Below are 17,783 nucleotides of genomic sequence, written 5' to 3'. Positions count from 1 at the left end.
AGCAGGCTTGAGGGGCTGAATGGCCTAGTTCTGCTCTCACTTCTCATGTACCTGCCCTGGGAGTGCTGGATGGGGACAGTGTAGACGGAGCTTTACTCTGTCTAACCCCGTGCTGTACCTGTCCTGGGGGTGTTTGATGGGGACAGTGCAGAGGGAGCTTTACTCTGTATCTAGCCCCATACTGTACCTGCCCTGGGAGTGTTTGGTGGGGACGGTGTAGAGAGAGTTTTACTCTGTATCTAACCCCGTGCTGTACCTGTCCTGGGAGTGTTTGATGTGAAGCCTGAGTACTTCAAATGATGATTTTTATTCCCAGCAGCAACCACCCTTATCTTAGTTACTACAAACTTACTCTAAACAGCTAACGAGCAGATAAAACCAGGCTTAGCTTTCCTATAAATTTTCATGGATTTTATTTAATATTTAAACAGTAGCATGAAGAAACAGTAGTCTGGTAACACAGGTTGGATAATGAGAGCAGTCAGTCATTGATATTCCAGCCTGTTTAGATTCGTCATTTGTCTGTTTTTATTTCTAAAAAAAAGGATGATTCTGAACAAGCTTAAAAAGAAATCACAAAGTCAGTCAGTTGTTGTGCAAATCTGTCCCAATCAGGTGTGTACACCGTTTAAGTCGGATCAGTGCAGTGTGTTTAGACAGGTAGCACCGCTCACATCTGCCCACTTCATTTGATAAAAATACTTTTCAATCCAAAGACTAAACAAAAACAGTAGTTAAAAACACTTTAGTGCTGACATTTGCATCATCTTCAATTCCAGTGCAGTTTAAGTCAATGGTGCTTTGACTGACATTACCACTAAAATGGAGGGAAACCTTCACACTTCCAATTTTTCCCAACTTGTTGTGGAGGCAGTGTGGCGACAGAAATGTTCTACAGGCTGGTCAGTCGAAAATTTGAAACCTTATACTCAGCAAATGAGAAAGACACTGTAAATGGGATTAATGTCACACCCTTGTTTCTGCAACCTGTAGCAAGTGGTAACTCGAGCTGCTTTGTCATGGGTCTTGCAGGGATCTTACACTGGCTGTAAGCAAATCACAACTCCCCTTGCTCACTTGCCTTTATTTTGAACCCAGCAAACCTATCTTTAAATTCTACAAACCGATCCTTACCCACCCTCCCCTCTGCCCGGTGACATCACTGGGTTAACTTAAGGAAAACCACTTTAAATGTGGCTTAACAATTTAAATTTGTCATCTCATGCGGCTGCCAACCTCAGTGACTGCCCTGTCCCTACATGTAATTTACACCAATACTAGCCAGCTCCATTCTCCCTCCACCGGGACACACCGTGGTGAGTGCATGTGAGCATTTTCTGTTGCTCATTGGTGGCTTGAGCTGGAGACTTGCACCTTAAAAATTAGAGTGGCTTCCTGGTGGGGGCAGAGTGTCTGAGCTTCCAGAGCCACCCCATGGGATAAAATATTCACCCTCGTGCACAATTCTGCCTGTCCCCGAGGTATGGAGGCTGCATTCATACAATGCCTTGGCCAACACCTTATAAAAAAAGCCACGTTATCTGGTCATTATCACATTGCTGTTTGTGGGAGTTTACTGTGCACAAATTGGCTGCCACACCTGCATTTCAAGTGACTACACTTGAGTACTTAATTGCCTGTAAAGCGCTTTGGGACGCCGTGAGGTTGTGAGAGGTGCTATGTAAATGCAAATTCTTATTTTTAGGATGTGTGAAATGCAACACCATCAGCTTTGAATGTCAATGGTTGTTGAGGGAGGGATCACTTGACTATTGTAGGGTGGGGTTCTTTGAAAACTGCATTTGTTTTTCTATCTGTGGTGGAGTGACGGAACACTGCATAGAGTGGTGCAGAATGAATCCTTTTTTGTTGTTGTCAAGATCCCAAGTTTGTTGTCCTGCCCTCCACTCATTCATCCTTGAACAGACACTCCATTTCACAGCCACACTTCCATACTGTGCCATAAGTAATGCCCATTTGACCGTTTCACTCCATTCTGGCATGTTCATTGGACTAGTGTCCTCCTTGAGGATCGCGCACAGGGTGTGAAATAACCATGTAACGAGAAGACATGAAATACAGTTTCAAATAGCAGTTTGTCTAAATCACGGGGCAGTGGAGGGGTGTATGGCCTGCAAAAACCAAAGGGCAGGCAAAATGAGAGCGAGATATGCTGAGCAACTCGGTGTTTCAGTTTACGTTTTGTGTTATTATTCTCTTTCAGCCCCTTCTCCTCATGGTTTCACATTTTATTAAGATCAGTAGCCATTTCACAATGGGGTGTGGAGCCATTTCTTAACCCCCTTCACCTCGCCCCTCCCCAGCACAAACACATACTCAATACACCAGTGCAGCCTGGCAAAACCTGACTGGTCCCGTCTGCCCAGTTCTCAGCAGCATCACAAGTGGCAATCACCCACTGCTGGGCTAATAATAGATAAATTCAAGTTGCTAAACCCAGCAGCATAAAAAGAGGCCCAACCTTGTGAGGGTGAGAACGTCCATACTGCTCGGCATGAACTAAATACACAATCCCAGCACACGCGCGCACACACATCAAGACAGCAGCCTTGCCCTTGCAAGCGAGAGTAAAGTTCAGGAGAGACAACCACTCAAAGCAAAAAGCAGGAATCCCACAGCAGTTCCAAATGATTGCAGTTTCGGGTGCAGACTAGGGGACATCAATTCCAGTGCTCTTCAAAAGAGGAAGTGAAGTAAGGCCTTTTACAGCTCTCTTTCAGAAATAAGTCATCACCATTCCCCAAATCCCTCTGTGCCTTCCTTTTTTTTAAAAAAGACAAAAATCAGCTACTCATGAACACAAAAGTATAAACGTCCGTCCTAAACAACAAATACAGCTGAAAAGGACAAGACACACGCTCCAGAGAACGGCAACATCGATTCCACACTTCCAATTCTTCATGTTTATGTTATATAAAAAAAAGTGGGGGTGGGAGGGAAACAGTCACAAGATGGTTTTCTTCCTCACGTTGATTATTTTTCCTCGAGTGACTTGTGACAGCTGGCAGCGGTCCCGTTCATTAACTGGAAAAATCTGTTTTCGAAGCATATTCTAACTCTGCAACAGCCATCGTCTTTGTCTTCAGGAATACTGCGAGATTGTTGGGACTGTTAGGGAGTGAGACTGTGCTGGATGTGCAGAGTTGTCACAACACCCCCACCCTGCTGCACACTTCAGGCATAGCTAAATCAAATGTGTTTGGAAAGAGGAACGAAAACAGAAATGATGATAAAACTTTCACCACTGTTGGGTCTTTTCCCCCCTGTTAAATCCCTTCAGATGAGGTTTTTTTTCTCTCTAGCATTGACTGCAAGTCAGCCCCATGAGCTCAGAGTTAGAAGGAAACGAATTCCAATAAGCGAGATACAATTTTTCATCCTCAGTAGCGGTATGGTTGGAAATAAGATTGAAGAACCACAGTGCTGATGATCCCATCAGCGAGGTGAGAAGAGGAAAATAAACCTGTGCTGTGCCCGTTCCCCCACCCCCACCCTGCCCTCACCAATTGTGGGCTTTCGAGTCTGAAGTGCTTCCTCGTTGGCCGGGCCTCAGTAAAAGCGTTTGCGGCTCTGCTCTTGCCACTTCTGGAAGACGATGATCCCAATCACAGCCAGCACCATCAGGCCCATGAGCGAGAAGAAAACGATGAAGAATAATGTCAAACCACTCATCGGCTCGTAATCCAGATCATCTACTTAAAAAGAAAAAGCCAAAATAAATAAATAGCAACTGTGAAACCAGTGACGGATTCACATGGGAAGAGCAGTTGGACATCAAATCCATACCCACCCAATGCCTCAATTTTTTTTTTACAAAGCTCATAGTCGTGTTCAAATCCCTCAATGGCTCCACTCTTCCTCCCTCCCTCCCTCTCTCTCGAACCTCCTCCAGCCCGAGACCTCTGCGCTTTTCTAATTCCAGCCGCTTATCCATCCCCATGGCTCCATCAATGGCAGCTATGTTTTCAGCTGGCTGGACACAACGCCCTGGAATTCCCTCCTTAAACTTCTCCGCCTCTCTCTCTCCTCTTTTAAATGTACCTCGGGCCTGCAGTAATATTTCCTTTATGTGGCTCAGTACCATTTACCATATTAAGGGCACTATGTAAACACAAGTTGTCGTTGAAGGGATTGGCAAAAAATAAATTTTTCATTGACTGGGGTGTTAATCTTCCTGCTTAAAATCAATCCTTGTTCCTACTTTTCCATTCCTCATAACAAAATGATGGGGCACATTTACCCAGCCAATCCCAACATGTGTTAAGGCCCCCCCCCCCGCCTCTGCATTGGCCCACATATTAAATCTGTTCCTGCATCACAGGTGTATTTATATTCATCTAAAGACAGCGATTCTATCTCTTACGAACCTGAGTGATAGCACGGCTGAGAGCATTTCAGTTACACAGGCCCTGTCAAGGGGGCAAGGGCACGACAATGGCAAAGGTCACCAAGGGGAAACTACTTCTGTAGTGAATTCAGCTACAGATTCCCCATTTCCGCATTGCGACCAGTGACCACGATGCAATTAAGTGACTCCCGCTAAAAAGTGAAGAATTGCCTGCCCCACTTCCCTATCTCCTCCCAAGATCACTGCTCGTTTCTAAGCCGTGATCTTATTTCACGGCACAAGCTAAACCTGTCGGAAATAAAGACCAAGTTTATTTCCTTTGTAACCATGACTGCTTCAGGTCTGCTACAGGTAAACGACCTTGTATAATGTCGACATTCTGCAATTCCTGTCCAAGTTAATGTGTAGTGTTCTTCAGATCGGAATCAATTTTAGACAAGAGCTGATCACCGCCGTAGAGTTAGCCTCGCTCTGTTTGGGCTTCATACCAGCGTACAGTTTGAAAGCAGCTGGTGTCACAAGTCTCCTTGGTGGTTCCTCCTCACTCCAACACTGGGAATGAGCTGGAACTTGCTGCCTGCGAGGGTGGTGGAGGCAGCGACATGGAATGATTTCAAAAGGGAATTGGATGGACACGTGAGAGAAATAAACTTGCAGGGCTAAAGCGAGGGAATGGGACTGACCGGACTGCTCTCCAGAGAGCCAGCATGGACTCGATGGGCCAGATAACCTCCTTCTATACCACATTCACTGTCTGGTGTATAATAAGATGACCAGTATGGTAGAAGGTGAACTAGACAGACCTTGGCTGCTTTATGTTACAGCACAGGAGGCAGCCATTCATGTCTGCGCTGGCTATCCAAAGGCACAATTTACCACTCTCCTGCCTTATCCATGTAGCTCTGCACATTCTCCCTTTTCTGATAATTCAATTCCCTCATGAATGCCTCAACTGAACTTCCCTTCACCACAATCTCAGGCAGTGCACTCCAGATCCTAACCACTCGCTGTCTGGGTAAGTTTTTCCTCGTGTTTCCATTGCTGCTTTTGCCAATCACTTTAAATGTACTCTCTCATTCTCGATCCTTCCACCAATGGGAATATCTTTTCTCCTCATGACTTTGAACACCGCCATCAAATCTCCTCTCAACCTTCTCTTCCCCAAGGAAAATAGTCCCAACATCTCCAATCCATATACAGAACTGGCCCAAACCTCAAATGGCTTGGAAGGCTGTTAAGTGGAGATTTGTGCTCAGACATTGCTGTCCAGAAAGTGACACAAGCTGGGACTTTGATTTAACTCTGGTCCACTATCTGAGATTAAAATGATTCTCGGCGAGATGAGGGAACAGAATTTGGAGAACTCCCAGCAGAGTCCAGTATAAAATGTACTCTCTGATCAAATGAAAAGGTCACAGAGCTGAAACGTTAACTCGGCTCCTCTCTCCACACAATCTGCTGCCAGAGCTGCTGAGTATTTCCAGCGTTTCCTACTCGAAATCTCGTTGTAAGATAACTGGCGAAAGAACAGATGGGAGACGGGAAGTATTTTTACACAGCAAGTCATGATCTGGAATGTGCTGCCTGAAAGGGCAGTGGAATCAGATTCAATAGTGACTTGCAAAACAACAGGATGATTTTTCCTACCGTCTTGTAGGCTAAGGTTAGCTACACTTGGAACCAGCACTTCCTCATCATCTACTTCCTCCTCGGGTGTTCTTTCCACCGTCAGCTGGTAGACCTTTACTGATGTAATGTCGTGATTATCTGCAGGGAAGGAGACAAAGAAGAATTAAAAAGCTCCCCATCAGCTATCGCTCCCTTTGAAAGTATACTTAATCTGAGAAAAGTTCAAATACCTAAGCAAGAGAAGGCAAGAGACCCAGCAATTTTTTTCTCTCTTCAATTTGGGATGTGGGTGTCACTGGCTAGGCCAGCATTTATTGCCCATCCCTAATTGCCCTCAAGAAGGTGATGGTGAGCTGCCTTCTTGAACCGCTGCAGTCCATGCGGTGTAGGTACACCCACAGTGCTGTTAGGGAGGGAGTTCCAGGATTTTGACCCAGTGACAGTGAAGGAACGGTGATATATTTCCAAATCAGGATGGTGAGTGGCTTGGAGGGGAACTCCCATGCGTCTGCTGCCCTTGTCCTTCTCAATGGTAAAGGTCATGGATTTGAACGGTGCTGTGGAAGGAGCCTTGCTGAGTTGCTGCACCGCATCTTGTAGATGGTACACACTGCTGCCACTGTGTGTTGGTGGTGGAGAGGGTGAACGGTTAAGATGGTGAATAGGGTGCCAATCAAGTGAGCTGTTTTGTCCTGGGTGGTGTCGAGCTTCTTCAGCTGCGCTCATCCAGGCAAGTGGAGAGTATTCCATCACACTCCTGATTTGTGCCTTGTAGATGGTGGACAGGCTCTGGTGAGTCAGGAGGCGAGTTACTCATCACAGGATTCCCAGCCTCTGACCTGCTTTTGTAGCCACAGGGTTTATATTTCATCCAGGCCATTTGATGCTGGAGGAAACACCTAGTTTGCACTTTCCAACAGGTGTGGAAATCCTGATTCATGCATCCCTTTGCTGCTCTGAGGCTATTCCTAACAGCCTGATAGCCCTGACTGACACCACCTAACAGCCAAGTCACCTCTCTGCCCACTTCGAGGCCCACAAGATAGCATGAGATCCAATGGCCCTTCAGCCCATTGGATCTCATCCTTCACGGATAACGACCCTACCATCAACCCATCTCCCAAATGAGTTAGCTGTGTCTCAGTAGGTAGCACTCTCGCCTCTGAGTCAGGAGGTTGCAGGTTGAAGTCCCACTCCAGTCTGACACTCCGGTGTGGTACTGAGGGGGTGCTGCACTGTTGGAGGTGCTTTCGGAAGTGACATTAAACCGAAGCCCCGTTTACTCCCTCAGATGGACATACAAGATCCCACAGCGTTGTTTCGAAGAAGTGCAGGTGAGTTCTCCCTGGTGTCCTGCCCAATATTCATTCTTCCACCAACATCACAAATAGACGGATGATCTGATCATCACATTGCTGAGTGTGGGAGCTTACTGTGCAGAAATTGGCGACTGCACTTGCTACATTGCAACTTCAAAAGTATTTGACTGGCCTTAAAGCGCTTTGGGACATCTTGCAACCGTGAAAGGCGCTATATAAATGTAGGTTCTTCTTTTCCTCCCTTTTCTCAAACACTTTTCTGGCAACCCAGCACAATGCTGAGGTATAAGAAAGGGTTAAAGGTAACATACCTGTCAGATCGCCAGTGGCTGAAGAGACACCAAAGTAATAACCCAAAGGCAGTTTGACACCCGGAATATCAATGCAGTCTTTCCATTCATTCTTGCCTTCAATGTTGATCATTACCTGAAAAGGGCAAACAGTCATCAACCCTCTTAAAAAGTTTCCTTTCTGCTCTTGCCATTGTCAACAAGCTGACCAATAAAGCCCTCTTCATGACAGGGAGGTCTTATACAAAACCATCCCGAGTGATATGTTCCAGGAACGTTAATAGTTGGTTAAGTTACACACCCCCAGTATCTGAACTGCAGGACACCATAACAAATGGAGATGCATTTGGCCCAACTCAAGGACAGAGCACAGCTAACCAATAAAATAACAGCCCAGTAAGTGAAGTGCTGGGAGGTAAAGTAAACAATATTTTGCAAAGGAGAGGGTGGTCTCTTTTGCAGCCACGGTCCAGATGGTCATAAGAACATGAGAAATAGAGGAGCTGGAGTAGGCCATTCAGCCCCTTGAGCTTGCTCTGCCAATCAACAAGATCATGGCTAATGTGATTGTGGCCTTAACTCCACTTTCCTGTCTGTCCCCCATAACTCTTGACTCCCTTGTCAATCAAAAATCTATCGAATGCAGCCTTTAATATATTCAATGACCCAATCTCCACTGCTCTCTGGGGGAGAGAATTCCATAGGCTAACAACCCTCTGAGAGAAGAAATTCCTCCTCATCTTCATCTTAAATGGGAGCCTCCTAATTTTGAAACTGAGCCCCCAGTCCTAGATTCCCGCCCCACCCCCGCCAAGGGGGACCATCCTTTCAGCATCAACCCTGTCAAGCCCCTTCAGAAGCTGATATGTTTCAATAAGATCACCTCTCATTCTGCTAAACTCCAATGCGTATAGACCCAACCTTTCCTCATAAAGCAACCTCTTCATCCCAGGAATCAGCCAAGTGAACATTCTCCGAACTGCTTCCAATGCAAGTATGTCCCTGCTTAAGTGAGGAGGCCAAAACTGTACACAGTACTCTAGGTGTGGTCTCACCAATGCCCTGTACACCTGTAGCAAGATCTCCCTATTTATATATTTATTATTCTTATTTATGTATATACTTACTCACTATTACAAAGTTTAAAAGACTGTAAATCTCGTTGTATCACAAGCACAGATTCTTTTTTGCAAAAGACTGAGTGAGCATGAAGGACAACCTGTCCCAAAAGCGATGGACCAGTCAGTTTGAATGTAATTTACGTAGCAGGTCTCTGTATTACACAGAATTTACAGTACGGAAACAGGTCTTTTGGCACAACTGGTCCATGCCAGCATTTATCATTCCACACAAAGCTTCCTCCCTTCCTTCTTCATGCATCCCTTTCAGAATATCCTTCTATTCCTTTCTCCCTCATATGTTTCTCTAGCTTCCCCTTAAATGAATCAGAACATTGGCCAGGATACCAGGGGCAACTCCCCTTTCTTTTCTTTGAAAATTTGCCATGGGTTCTTTCACATCCACCCGAGAGGGCGCAGAGGGCCTCAGCTGAACGTCTCACTCGAAAGGCGACACCTCGGGTGGTGCAGAGAGCTGGAAGCTACATATACAGGGACCTGTTCTCTGCAGGAAAAGGGAACATGTCCAGGCATTGCACCTTTGTTGAATCAAACAAAAGCGTGGTTAGACAATAGCTCCTTGTTTCATTCTCCATGGCAACACCTCAACCAGAGTCAACTTGCCAACCAATCACCACCCTTTTCTCAGGCAGTATAAATTGTTGCTCCCTTTGAAATTTGGCATTCTTGCATCTGTCCCGATGAGTGCAAGACGAAAACTTTCAACAGCATGTCTCTTTTTATAGCAATTCGAAGATTTTCCATCGGTCATTTGGCAAGGACAGGGTGAGGGAGGGCTTCACAGTGACGCCAGCATCCAGGTGCCCACCTGAAGAATGGTCACTTGAATGAGGTACATGCCACAGCTGGCACCAGCAGAATCTGCAGCCCGACGGCGGGGGGGGAACACACAAGTCGGAAACGCACGTACTTCGTTCGACCCGAGAGATTTGTTCGTCGCAAACACTCACTGTGAGCCTCCGTTTCAGGTACCGGATCACCACAAAAGTGTCGTGGTTGAGGTTCCGCACAAGGGCGGTGCACCCTCCAATGGCTGTGGGCCGCCCGTCTCGAGAATGATCGTATGAAAGGCTCCCGTTGTTCACCATCGCTGAGATGTACGGGAAAATTCGCTGCAAGGCAAAAAAAAAAGTAAGTGAATACAAGAGTTCAGTGTGCTCACCAACATCCTTCAAACTCAAGCCCAAGAGCAAATCCCAGCCCACTGATTTCCAATCTTACAGAAAGGAGAGGTAACTGTTTTGATGCACAAGCCCTGATTACAGAATTACAGCATGGTTACAGCACATTTAATCTAGATGCTTAGGCTATTCAGCTGCTGTGGCCTGTAACTCAGCCATAACCAACAATTTGAACCCAAGGTTCTGGTAGACCACATCAAGGAGGTGCGTCCTCTAGGAACCCACTGGGCAAGTGCTCTGGTTCAGAACCGAGTACGGAGACAGGGACAAGAAAGGCCATGTAACATGCCAATGGCTTGACCCTCAGCTTTCAAACTCTTTCCCTCGCTCCCTCTCCCCCACCCGCCACCAACCCCAGTACCCCTCTGGACCACTGAGCAATCTGCCTCTTCATCAAAGCAATCCTTTGACTTTGTAAAATTCGAATGGACACCTTCCACAGAAGCTGGGACTCCTCAGTAGTGGGGTTGAAGAGTCCTCCAAAGATAGTGGATGACAAGAGGACATCACACCACAAAACAAAACACAAAGTCTAGACACTGCAAACTAATCGGTTTCCTCGCACGAGAACGATGAAAAAGAAAATGAATGCTAAATATTGCAGAATGATAAACACAAACAGGAAAGGAAGAAAGCAGGACATGCCATGAAGCATGGAGATCGGAATACAAGACTACCTGGTTAGAAGATGAGTATCTCCTCTTCTTAGTCTGCACATCCCCGGAAACAATGCCAAACAGTAGCAACGAGATAAAACAGGTATTTCAATAACTCATCATTGCTTTCAATCATCCAAGTGGCATGCATTTCCAGGTGCTGAGACTGACCGTGTGCTAACAACACTGAATAAACACTTTGGATATTTCGCAGCTCAGAAGCTGCACTACCTCTTACATTAACCTAAGGCTACTCCGTAACGGATTACATAAGCGATAATGGATCAGGATGCTGGGAATACATTTAAACAGTAAATGACTTCTGCATGGAGACACCTTTTGCATTTTATTCCAATGGGTTCATTTCCAATTTTGCCACACCTATTGAAGATGTAAAATCCGATTGGGGTACATTTCCTTTGGTACAACCTTATATTTCTGGTCAGTCCGCACCGTGAAAGCAGTGTCCAGTTCTGGTCAGTCCCCACCTTGAGCACCATGTCTAGTTCTGGCCAAAAACACACTAGAGGCAGAGCAGACAAAAGCCATGAAGCTCATCCCCTAGTTGGAGGGCTCAGTTATCAGAAAGGAGTTGGATTTTGCTGTCGGGAATGGAGGTGTTTGAAACATGACCTTATAGAGGTTTGTGAACGCTTTGGGGAATGGGAAAGTGAATTCCAGAAAATTTATTCCAAGTGAATTGCAAACTGCTCTGTGTAATCAACCAACATGGTTCTTATGAGAAGGATGGACATGAGTTTTATTGGGCCTGAATATGGCTGTCATCCATGAAACTGTCCCCTTACTAAACCCATATCCACGATATGAGAAATATACTGCACAGCAGACACTGTAAAACTCGATGTACAATTTCATTCATCCGTTGATGCATGCTCGTCCAATCCCACTGCCAGCGACAGGTATGAAGAGAGCCTCTGCATGAGATTTTTCCAACGATTAGCATTTGGTTATAAACAATGAAAAAAGAAACGAAAAGAAAAGTTTTTCCTTTGGAAGCAGAGATCTAACTTTCTTGATCATTAGACACCACAGAAGTTACGACTACATGGTATATCAGCTTCATAATCCATTATTTAGGGGTGGTTAACCCTCTCTGTAAGTAGGAGAATTTCCTTCACATGTATCTCTCTCTCTATTTTGCTCCATTTTTATCCTCCATTAAGGCTTCTCCCATCTCCTACATGTCCACAATTTCAATGATGCTCCCTCACTGTATTTGAAATGAAGATTCGCCATCTACCACTCTTCACATGTCCCCCATTCCTGTTCTCAAGCTTGCAAAAATCCCTTCCTCCTCCTTCCTACAATCTAGGGTCAGCTTGAATCCAGTTAAGCACTGCGGCCAAAGAGTGTGGATTCAAGGCCACCACTGGACTGGGAGCACAGAATCTCCAGTGACTGAGAGTGCTGCACTGCTAGAGGTGCCCCCATCCAGGTGCTTTGTAAAAATTACGAGATTCGATGAGGTGTGATGTAAATAGTTTTTCCCCTTGGGCTTTTTAAAACCCAGAATTTTTGGTACCTCGAAGGGCCCTGTTGAGGTTGCTCTGGAGGTTTGTGGCTGTATCAGCTTCGTTCAGTCCTGCACTTCAATATGAAGTTCAGAAAACTCAGCTGTATAAAAACTCTTAGTCCTACCTGCAACCCTTCACTCAGTGCAGGGAAATGTTACTCTCTCAACTGCATTAACACAATTGAGAAAGAAATTATTCCGAAACTGATCGTGGGTGTGAGAGTGAGAAGATGTGCGGGTGAGTGAGCATGTGACTTGTGGATTCCAAAATCCATGACATAACTCGTCAACCAAAAGGAATAATACTGCCAACCGCTGGCTCTGATCTTTGTTAAGGCAGTCATTAAAATGGTAAAATATTAATATTAAAATGGTAAAACATACTTTAAATAAATCCAGATTTTATAGTTATTTCACAACACTAATTCTTGCTTCAATAAATATCATTGATAAAAGACACTTAACATAATGGAGCTGATGCATTTATAAGGACGATAAGTCTTTGGAATGTCATCTGTAGCCCCAGAACTCACCTCCTGCTGTTTCTCCTCATTTGGATACGTATCCATGAATATTCCTAGTCCAGAAAACAGATCCTTGCTTCCAAACACCGTACCTAAAGAGGGAAAATCTTCAGAAAACAGCAAAACAAGACCTCCTATCTGATGCCATCCCCCTCTCCATTCAATGTTTTCCCCATCTTCCGACAGCACTGATCGACATTGGAAGACAGTTCACACAAGGTAACTAGCCCAAGTAGATACTTAACAACAACTTATATTTATATCCTGCTTTTAACACAATAAAACATTCCAAGGTGCCTCACAGGAACATTATAAAACAAAATGTGACACCGAGCCACATAAGGAGATATTAGGTCGGATGACCAAAAGCTTGATCAAAGAGGTAGGTTTTAAGGAAGTTTTAAGGAGCGTTCTAAAGAAGGAAAGTGAGGTAGAGAGTGGGAGAGGTGCAGGGAGGGGATTCTAAAGGTTGGGGCCCAGGCAGCTGAAGGCACAGCCACCAATAGTGGAGAGATTAAATCAGGGATGCTCAAGAGGTCAGAATTAGAGAAGTGCAGAGATCTCAGAGGGTTGTGGGGGCTGGAGGAGATTACAGGGATAGGGAGGGGAGAGGCCCTGGAGGCTCCCGGCCAAGCAACATCTTGATTTTAAAATTCTCATCCTTGTTTTCATGTTGCTTGGCCGAGAGCCAGTGTAGGTCAGCGAGCAGAGGGTGATAAGGGAACAGGATTTGGTGCGAGTTAAGACATGGGCAGCAGAGTTTTGGATGACCCCAAGTTTATGGAGGGTAGAATGTGGGAGGCCAGTCAGGAGTGTGTTGGAATCATCGAGTCTCGAGGTAACGAAGTCAGGAATGAGGGCTTCAGTAGATGAGCTGAGTTGGGGGGTGAAGTCAGGCAATGTTACAGAGGTGGAAATAGTGATGGCACAACGTTAGGTTGGCAGCTCATCTCATCAAATGTGACACTAAGGTTCCAGACAGACTGGTTCAGCCTCGGACAGTTGCCAGGGAGAGGAATGGAGTTGGCAGCTAGGGAACAGAGTTTGGAGCAGCCCTTGATACATACTGGCATAACATTTGCTTGAAGCCTCTTCCATCTCCAACTTATTCCAGTTCTGATGAAAGGTCATCGACCTGAAATGTTAACTCTGTTTGTCTCTCCACAGATTCTGCTTGAGCTGCTGAGTATTTCTAGCACTTTGTTTCCATTTCAGATTTTCAGCAGCCACACTATTTTGCTTTTGCATCAAGCTATCGGAGGGGGGAGATCTAATGCTATCTTTTTCATCCTGTCATTAGTTTGCAGCTGATAAACACTAATCCAGGATTTGCATTCAAAGCAATGTTATCTGCCCACACAGACCATGTATTGTACCTGGTTGCATACGATCTTTGGTATACCAGATTGCAAATCCGTCACCATTCAGATTTTTCTTCCCTTGGCCGTGAATTTTGAAGTGGACCTGCACCTCCCAGTCTCGCATTAAACAGGCCTGTAGACACACAGAGGCAGCATGGGCAATCTCTGGGGATATTAAGCAGTGAACCTCAGCACAAGTAAAATACATCGCCAAAAGGCTCATGTGGAAAGCCTACAGATATAATTTCCAATCTCATTCCTTTGTCTGTGCCTGGGGCTGTTTGATAGGACAGTGTAGAGGGAGCTTTACTCTGTATCTAACCCCGTGCTGTACCTGTCCTGGGAGTGTTTGATGGGCAAAGTATAGAGGGAGCTTTACTCTGTATCTAACCCCATGCTGTACCTGCCCTGGGAATGCTTGATGGGGACAGTGTAGAGGGAGCTTTACTCTGTATCGAACCCCGTGCTGTACCATCCTGGGAGTGTTTGAATGGGGACAGTGTAGAGTGAGCTTCACACTGTATCTAACTCATGTTGTAACAGGCTTACTGCAATGTTCCAGTGAAGCCCAACACAAACTGGAGGAACAGCACTTCATCTTCTGATTAGGCACTCTACAGCCCTCTGGACTCAACATTGAGTTCAACAACTTCTGAACTCTGTCCTCCATTTTAATTCCTCCCCAACCCAAATGGCAGTCTGTATCTTGTTCTCATACTTTTGTTCCTAGACAGCACTGGCCTTTTTCTGCTATTAAGACATTCTGCTATTTTGTTTTCAGGCAGCGCTGGCCTTGATTCTGCCATTAACCCCTACTCTGGACCAAAGCTTCAGACGTTGATACTGTCACAACCACTCCCTTTGTCTTGTGTTCCATGACATCTGTTATTTCATGTTTCCTGCCTCTATCCTATCCCTGACCTTCTGTTTTGCTCCACCTGCCCCTTTCTCCCTCCCTTTGCAACAGCATAAATACATCTCATTTGTACCTCAGTCCAGTTCCGAAGACGAGTCACATTGGACTCAAAACATTTTAACTGTTTCCCTCTCCACACATGCTGCCAGACCTGTTGAGTTTTCTAGCATTTTCTGTTTTTATTCCATGTTGTAACTGCCCTGTTGGTGCTGACCCTGGTGCAGAAAGCACTTCATTCCTCATGCTAACATGCTTATCACGAGATTTTTTTAAAAATCAAAAATGAGAAATCAACTCTTACTACACGATTCCAGATCGCTCCCTGTTTGCTCTGAAGATCAGGTGTGAGTCGTATAAAATGAGAGGTCACCATTGTGTTTCCATGAAGATCCCAGTGAGTGCCGGAACCCGAGGCTCCCACACCTGCAAGAGACAAAGAAACAAACAGAACTTAGCAGTGAAGGGAGCTGAACACAGAACAGCAAGTCATTCCTCCACTGCCACTGGGTCAAATCCTGGAACTCCTGCCCTAACAGGTGTATCTACGCCACATGGTTCAACAAGGCAGCTCACCACCACCTTCTCAGAAGCAATTCAGGGTGGGAAAATATTAACCTCATGGTTTACACTAGCCTTTAGCCACTCCAGATAAAGACACTGCTTCTGAGTTCCCTATTTGATTTATGTTGATGCCTCTAATTTTGCTCTTCCTTGCAAGTGTAAACACTCTCTTTGTCTAACCTTATCAAAGTCCTCAATTAGTTCACCCCTCAGAATTTTACTTGCGAGAAACAGCCTCGGCCTGCTCATCGTTTTCTGATAGGTATACCCTTACAGCTTTGGGATCATCCTTGTGCTTTTCAGTTTTCATCCCCTCCAGTGTCTCTATAACCCTTTTTTTTTCAATAATATGGCGACCAGGACCGTGCAGTGTGGTCCAAGTAAAATCTGTCTCACCGAACCTGTGGCATGCAATTCCAACACTTTGCGCCCTGGGCTTTGCTCGCACCCGACTGGGGAGTAGTGCGGTGTTTGGGGGTGGGGAAGGTGGTGTTGCACTTTATTCGAGTGCTTGCACTGAAATAAAGGAAAAGGCAGCTCTTACCCTGGTAGGGTTTCATCAAGCTGTGCTCGCGTTTCAGATACTCCTCTGTGCCTAAGTCAGCCTGACCCTGGCTGGGGGGAAGGCGCTGGCTGATCACAGCCAGGAGCACAGGACACAAGCTCCACCGCAGCGCCATTGTTACTCCCGCCGCAACCGCAGGCAGAGCCCGTCGCAAAGGAAATCCCTCTCCCTCATTGGCTGCGGGCTGCGGTCGCCGCTCTGTGATTGGTTCTTCGCACTGTCAATCACGGCTGCAGCTCCCCGGGCCATGTTCCATTTTGGAACGTCGCTCTTCGCGTCCGGGCGGCTGATTGGCTGCGAGCCATGCAATGATACATTTGCATCCAAATGCTGCCCCAGCGCAGCACGTCCCTACTGCGAATGGCTTAGAGCTGGGACAGGGTGGGAACAGGAGCCTGTGACAACTGTACTTTCTCCAGTAGCCAGAAACTGCAGCTCCCATAGCAAAACACTCCGCCCTACCGAAGCTATTAAGATTAACGTGAGACCCTGGAAAATGTAGATAAAAACAAAAAGCTACTGCGGATGCTGGAAATCCAAAACAAAAACAGAATTACCTGGGAAAACTCAGCAGGTCTGGTAGCATCGGTGGAGAAGAAAACAGTTGACGTTTCGAGTCCTCACGACCCTTCGGCAGAACTGAAGTATAGTTAGGAGAGAGGTGAAATATAAGCTGGTTTATTTCACCTCTCTCCTAACTATACTTCAGTTCTGCCGAAGGGTCGTGAAGACTTGAAACGTCAACTGTTTTCTTCTCCACCAATGCTGCCAGAGCTGCTGAGTTTTTCCTGGAAAATGTAGACCGTTTGGGGCACATCCTCTCAGAAGGCAGGCGTAGGTGACGAAATTTGCTTCCAATGTGCCAGCTGACCAAGGAAAAGAATATTTGAGGACCAGGATCTCACATCCGAGATGAAGGTCATGGTTTACTGAGCAGCAGTGCTTCCCCATGGTCCTGTATACTTCAGAGACTCCACCAACCTACAGCAGACACCTCAAAGCAAAGGAGAAGTGCCATCAGTAGTGCCCTCACAAGTTCTTCCAAATCCAGTGGCAAGAAAGGCAGTCCAACAGCAGCATCCTCCCTGAAGAAGAGTCATACGGACTCGAGATGTTAACGCTTTTTTTTCTTCACAGATGCTGTTAGACTTGCTGAGTTTTTCCAGCATTTTCTGTCTTTTTCTTTGTAGCAGCCTCCTCTCCCAAGCCATCTTACCCAGCATTTTCTTTTTATTCTTTCATGGGATGTGGACTTCGCTGGCTGGGCCAGCATTTATTGTCCATCCCTAGTTGCCCCTTGAGAAGGTGGTGGCGAGCTGCCTTCTTGAACCGCTGCAGTCCATGTGGTGTAGGTACATCCACAGTGCTGTTAGGGAGGGAGTTCCAGGATTTTGACCCAGCGACAGTGAAGGAACGGCCGATATATTTCCAAGTCAGGATGATGAGTGGTTTGGAGGGGAACTTCCAGGTGGTGGTGTTCCCATGTGTCTGTTGCCCCTGTCCTTCTGAGTGGTAGCTTTTGTGGGTTTGAAAGGTGCTGTCGAAGGATCAAGGCGATAATCACTCAAAACCAGCTCCCGCTGGGGGGGAACATGTCATTTGTGTGCCTGACACCAGACTCCCGATGCAACTGCTCTACTTGGAATTCAGTCACTGCACGACACTCCCTGGAGGAAACGCTTCAGGGATGTCCTCAAAGCATCCCCGAAGAGGTTAAACATCCCCACTGACTCACAGGA

General features: G+C 46.0%; 1 protein-coding gene across 2 annotated transcripts; it reads right to left on the bottom strand.

The window, feature by feature from the left end:
- Positions 1-538: 538 nt before the first annotated feature.
- lman2la (lectin, mannose-binding 2-like a) lies at positions 539-16,189 on the bottom strand. Of its 2 annotated transcripts, XM_078565714.1 has the most exons (10): positions 16,024-16,189; positions 15,220-15,341; positions 14,018-14,135; positions 12,651-12,733; positions 10,605-10,637; positions 9,697-9,858; positions 7,629-7,743; positions 6,017-6,136; positions 1,622-3,713; positions 539-1,576 (listed from the first exon to the last, which is right to left on the bottom strand). In XM_078565714.1, exons 1-9 carry the CDS (start codon positions 16,157-16,159, stop codon positions 3,571-3,573), a joined length of 1,032 nt encoding a protein of 343 aa, XP_078421840.1. In that variant the 5' UTR covers positions 16,160-16,189; the 3' UTR covers positions 539-1,576; positions 1,622-3,570. The 2 variants fall into 2 exon arrangements, with proteins under 2 accessions (XP_078421840.1, XP_078421841.1); XM_078565715.1 differs by lacking the exon at positions 10,605-10,637.
- Positions 16,190-17,783: the final 1,594 nt, after the last annotated feature.

Source organism: Cetorhinus maximus, chromosome 20 (genome assembly GCF_964194155.1).
Source record: "Cetorhinus maximus chromosome 20, sCetMax3.hap1.1, whole genome shotgun sequence".
Lineage (NCBI taxonomy): Eukaryota > Metazoa > Chordata > Chondrichthyes > Lamniformes > Cetorhinidae > Cetorhinus > Cetorhinus maximus.
This window is presented reverse-complemented; position numbering and strand designations above follow the sequence as displayed.